This window comes from Eimeria acervulina, genomic scaffold (genome assembly GCF_000499425.1).
Source record: "Eimeria acervulina Houghton genomic scaffold, Eah_scaff49, whole genome shotgun sequence".
In the NCBI taxonomy this organism is placed as follows: domain Eukaryota; phylum Apicomplexa; class Conoidasida; order Eucoccidiorida; family Eimeriidae; genus Eimeria; species Eimeria acervulina.
The window spans coordinates 76847-81846 of record NW_013549768.1 but is presented as its reverse complement, the minus strand read 5'-3'; the positions used below and the strand labels follow the sequence as shown (position 1 = coordinate 81846).

The 5000-nt window shown below is 49.4% G+C and overlaps 1 protein-coding gene across 1 annotated transcript in view; it reads right to left on the bottom strand.

Annotated features, from left to right (window-relative positions):
• Nucleotides 1-4727, bottom strand: part of EAH_00009820 (TPR domain-containing protein, putative) — a gene marked incomplete at both ends in the record, with an annotated part of 13327 nt that extends 8600 nt beyond the window's left edge. The window contains 13 exons of the mRNA XM_013395284.1: nt 165-343; nt 530-644; nt 967-1028; nt 1190-1389; nt 1478-1537; nt 1633-1729; nt 2257-2424; nt 2546-2575; nt 2841-2963; nt 3217-3555; nt 3741-4015; nt 4171-4363; nt 4584-4727. Coding sequence (XP_013250738.1) covers nt 165-343; nt 530-644; nt 967-1028; nt 1190-1389; nt 1478-1537; nt 1633-1729; nt 2257-2424; nt 2546-2575; nt 2841-2963; nt 3217-3555; nt 3741-4015; nt 4171-4363; nt 4584-4727 — 1985 coding nt within the window. The remainder of the gene's footprint in view (nt 1-164; nt 344-529; nt 645-966; nt 1029-1189; nt 1390-1477; nt 1538-1632; nt 1730-2256; nt 2425-2545; nt 2576-2840; nt 2964-3216; nt 3556-3740; nt 4016-4170; nt 4364-4583) is intronic.
• Between the last annotated feature and the right edge of the window lie 273 nt (nt 4728-5000).

Below are 5000 nucleotides of genomic sequence, written 5' to 3'. Positions count from 1 at the left end.
CACGCAACAGGGGGAAAAGCCGAAACAACGAGCAAACCATAAACCCTAAACCCTAAAGAATAAACAATAAACCCTAAACCCTAAACCCTAAAAATACACCACGCTCAACCCACGCAACCCCAAACCCTAAACCCTAAACCCTAAACCCTAAACCCTTGGCGTACGTATATTTGAGCGCCTCGGTGAAGTGGTGAAGGGCCTTATCATAAACTCTGTCAATATTATACAAAACCCCTAAAGCTGCATGCAGCTGCCCTGCTGCTTCGTGAGGCTCTCTAAGTGCTGCTTCAAACAGAGACACTAACTCTACCTTCAAGGCATTAAAATCCTCCGGGGCACGCTCCTAAACACAAACCCTAAACCCTAAACCCTAAACCCTAAACCCTAAATACTAAACCGTAGCATCTGCAAGAGACATGAGGAGGTAGAAGACGAGAGAGAGGTGCTGACGGATGAGAGAGACAGAACTATGTAGAGTAGGGTTTACAATCGAGGGTTTAGGTTTTAGGGTTTAGGGTTTAGGGTTTACAGAGAGCCCGGGAAGATGCTGAAAATCATCATGGTTCGCCAGCCAAGTGCGCAAATAAAGAAGAGCCTGAGCGATGTCTAACTCGTTCGTTAGAGAAACCCCCAAAGCCATCAGACTGCGCCACAAACCCTAAACCCTAAACCCTAAACCCTAAACCCTAAACCCTAAACCCTAATGGGCTGTCAGCTGCAAACCTTAATAAACCCTAAACCCTAAAACGTATGCAAGAGGTGGTGTATCCTAAACCCTAAACCCTTATAAACTCTAAGCGATAGGCGGCTGGTTTCTCACCCTAAACCCTAAACCCTAAACCCTGAACCCTTAGCCCAACTCTAAGCCTCGGAGTTTTTCTTCTTGTAAACCACTAAAAACAGCGCGAGAGTGCAGCAGAGGGTTTAGGGTTTGAGGCTGTTTAGGGTTTAGGGTTTAGAGCTCACCTGTCGAGGTTGTACGGGTCAACACTGTGGCCTTTCTTCAAACAATGGATTGCCTCCACGTCCTGAGCAAACCCTAAACCCTAAACCCTAAACCCTAAACCCTAAAACATGGGTGGTCCCTCGAACCTCGCCGCTTCCCCCCGTCCCCGTTCTTCTATTGGGTCTCGCGAAGGGTTTAGGGTTTATTAGGGTTTATTAGGGTTTATTAGGGTTTAGGGTTTACTTGTTCATTGTCCGCGTGGCACTGGCCTAAGAGCCTCCAGCCTTCGCTGCTGTTGGGGTGTATCTGCACCTCTGCCTCCAGCACCAAGATAGCTTCTTGAAGCTGTCCTTTACTTAATAAATTGTTTGCTGTTAATAAGCCTGCAGGGTTTTTTAAATAAGGGTTATTAGGGTGGAAGTACAGCGGAGAGTTTGCGTCCTCTGCACACCACAAACACCAACTCAAACCCTAAACCCTAAACCCTAAACCATAAACCCTAAACCCTAAACCCTAAATACGCAAACGTACGTTCATCAAGGTCCTCAGCGACGCCCAATGACGGCTCCACAGAGGGCTGAAAGACTTCTTCTGCAAACACAAACCCCGAACTCTAAACCCTAAACCCTAAACCCTAAACCCTAGATGGTAACAACAAAACCCTACAATTAGGGTTTAGGGTTTACCCATGTGCTCTTGTATATCCTTTGAAAGAATCCCCTCCATTTCTTCGGATTTAAAGATCGATTGAAACAGCATCAGTTCTTCAGTGTCAATCTCTCCCTGAATGCAAAACCCTAAACCCTAAACCCTAAACCCTAAACCCTAAACCCTAAACCCTAAACCCTAACCTGCTTACGGTAAACGCTAGGGTTTAGCTGATATAAGAATTTTCAAAGTAGAAAGGGTACGGTTGGGGCCTCGTGTTGTGTTCGGATTTAATGCTAATTAGGGTTTAGGGTTTGTTGCTTGTTAGGGTTTAGGGTTTGTTGCTTATTAGGGTTTAGCTTTGCATGTTGATTAGGGTTTGCTGCGCTTTGTTGGAGTGCAGTTCCTCTTTATGTTTATTAGGGTTTAGGGTTTGTTGTTCATTAACTTCTGTTATTTACAAGGGCTTTGCTTCCGTTTTGAATTAGGGTTTAGGGTTTGCAGTGAATTAGGGTTTAGGGTTTAGGGTTTGTTGCGATTTAGGGTTTATAATGGTTGTTAATGCAGGTATTTCTTTAGGGTTTAAGGTCCGTTACAAACTAGAGTTTAGGGTTTGAGCCCCACAAGGGTTTAGGGTTTAGGGTTTAGGGTTTCGGGTTTACGTTTTCATGGGCCCTTTTCCAGGTCTCCTCGAGCTCACGTAAAGACCCCTCAAACCCTGCTGCTGCATCTGCTGCTGTTTTATTATTTTTAATTGTTGTTGTTCTCTCTAACTCTTGTCGCGCTAAATCAGTATCCCAGTCCACGGGTAAACCCTCGCGAGAAACCAGCTGAAACACAAACCCTAAACCCTAAACCCTAAACCCTTATCCTCCACAGGCAAACCCTCGCGAGATACCAGCAGCTGAAACGCAAACCCTAAACCCTAAACCCTTATGTGCGCTTTATAACGTTCACAGGCAAACCCTCGCGAGATGCCGGCTGACATGCAAACCCTAAACCCTAAACCCTAAACCCTTATCGTCCAAAGGCAAACTCTCGCGAGACACCCGCTGAAACGCAAGCCCTAAACCCTAAACCCTAAACCCTAAACCCCATGCCGTCTGTTGTCTATTATGATGCAACTGCACGTACTCCTTCACAGCTCTTTACGAACGCAGGTAAAAGAGGGTTTCGAATATGCGGCTGCGAGACGGGGGTTTAGGGTTTAGGGTTTAGGGTTTAGGGTTTAGGGTTTAGGGTTTACCTGTCCATTCTCGAGCTTAAGCCTTCCTTCTGCAAGGGCCTCCACAAACTTTGTAAACTCTGCGCTGAGAATTTTGGGGCCTCCCGCTGCTTTTAATCCCTTCACTAAGTCTCGTGCAACAGCCTAACAGCAGCAGCAGCAGCAGCAGCAGCAAAGGAAGCGGCGGTGGGTGGAGGGGTTGGTTCGGGGGCAGCAGCAGCAGCAGCAGCAGCAAGAATGCTATGAAACGAACATCAGCAATACAAACCACAACAATAAACCACGCATATACAGCAGCACGGGCAGCAGCAGCAGTTGCTGCTGCTGCTGCTGCTGCTGCTGCTGCTGCTGCAACAGCAGCAGCAGCAACTGCAGCAGCAAATGTCGCCCTTCTTACGGGGTCAAATGGTTCCGGTTGTGAAGATTCCTCTTGCTCTTGTTGTTGCTGCTGCTGCTGTTCACTGTGCTGCTGCTGCTGCTGTTGCTGTTGCTGTTGCTGTTGCTGTTGCTGTTGCTGCTGCTGCTGCAGCATATGGTAAGGGAATTGCTGCTGCAGCGGCAGCTGCAACCCAAAGGGTGGGGCCCCCGCAGCAAACCGCTCTGAAGCTTCTCGTGCTCCCGAGATATAAGAAGGAGAAGCAAAAAAATGAGTTTGCTGCTGCTGCAGCTGCTGCTGCTGCTGTGTTGCTGCTGCTGCTGCTGCTGCGGGGCCACCCAGAGACAGCGCCTCAAACTCCTGAAGGTAAACAGCAGCAACAGCAGCAGCAGCAAACTCAGCAACAGAAGAGACAGCCACAGAGGAGCATCTGCTGCACGGGGAATAAACAGCAGCAACAGCAACAACTGCAGCAGCACCAGCAGCAGCAGCAGCACCAGCACCAACAGCAGCAGCAGCAGCAGCAACAGCAAGCGGTCTCTCACCTTAGCCCACTCCTGCACCAGCCCCGCATCACTGCCGAAGCGCTGCAGCCGATGCTGCTGCTGCTGCTGCTGCTGCTGCTGCCTAAGAAACTCAGATGCCCACGATGAGGCCGCATGCTGCTGCTGCTGCTGCTGCTGCTGTGTTGCTGCTGAATGGAAGAAGGACTCCTTCATATAAGGCACCCGTAAGAGTGCTGCTTCTGCTGCTGCTTCTGCTGCAGCTGTTGCTGCTGCTGCTGCTGCTGTGCTGCCAGCAAGAAGCTCTTCGACGCCATCTGAAGCAACAGAAGACGCAAAACCCTAAACCCTAAACCCTAAACCCTAAGCCCTGAACCTTAAAAACCCTAAACCACAAACCCCAAACCCCAAGCCCTACACACCAAATCGTAAACCCTAAACCCCAAACCCTAAACCCTAAACCCCTGCATACGGGGCTGCGGCGATATTATCTCTGCTGCATTTCCTGCTGCTGTTGCAGTTGATGCTGCTGCTGCTGCAGCAAACGAAGGGGCATGAGCGTCAGTAGCAGCAGCAGCAGCAGCTGCTGCTGCTGCATATTTCTTCTCCTGCTGCTGCCCTGCCAGAGGGTTCTCGAGTGCTGACAAGTCATAGCCCTCAGTCAGCTGCAAGCAACAAACCCCAAACCCTAAACCCTAAACCCTAAACCCTAAACAACAAACCCTTTGTAACATACTCTAAACAGCAAACCCGAACAGCTAGGCTTTTATATATACGGCTAAAGCCTTTATACCCAAAACCCTAAACCCTAAACCCTAAACAGCAAATTCCCAAACCCTAACTCCCAGCCCTCTCCTTTCCTAAACCCTAAACCCTAAACCCTACCTGTTGTGTTCTGAGCGGATCTTGTGTAGCTGCACTTAAGAAAGAAGTTAAAGGGTTTGTTGAGACCCCTGATATTGTGCTGTCTCCGGCAGAGGCAGCGCAGCCCTGGGGCTGAGGCTGCGAGAGCAACGCGCGGAAAGCCATCCTCCTAAACCCTAAACCCTAAACCCTAAACCCTAAACCCTAGGGCTCCACCGCCCTAAGAGCTCGATTGACACCCAACCTCGCTGCTGCTGCTTTAAGGGGAAGAAGATAGACTCATGAGACAGTCAGAGAAGAGACAAACAACAATAAAAAAGAGAGAGAGAAATAGAGAGCTGCTGCTGCTGCTGCTGCTGCTGCAGCTGTTGCTGCTGCTGCTGCTAACAAACTGCAGCAGCAGATGAGGGGCCCAGGGGGGCCCCCCAGCACACAGCT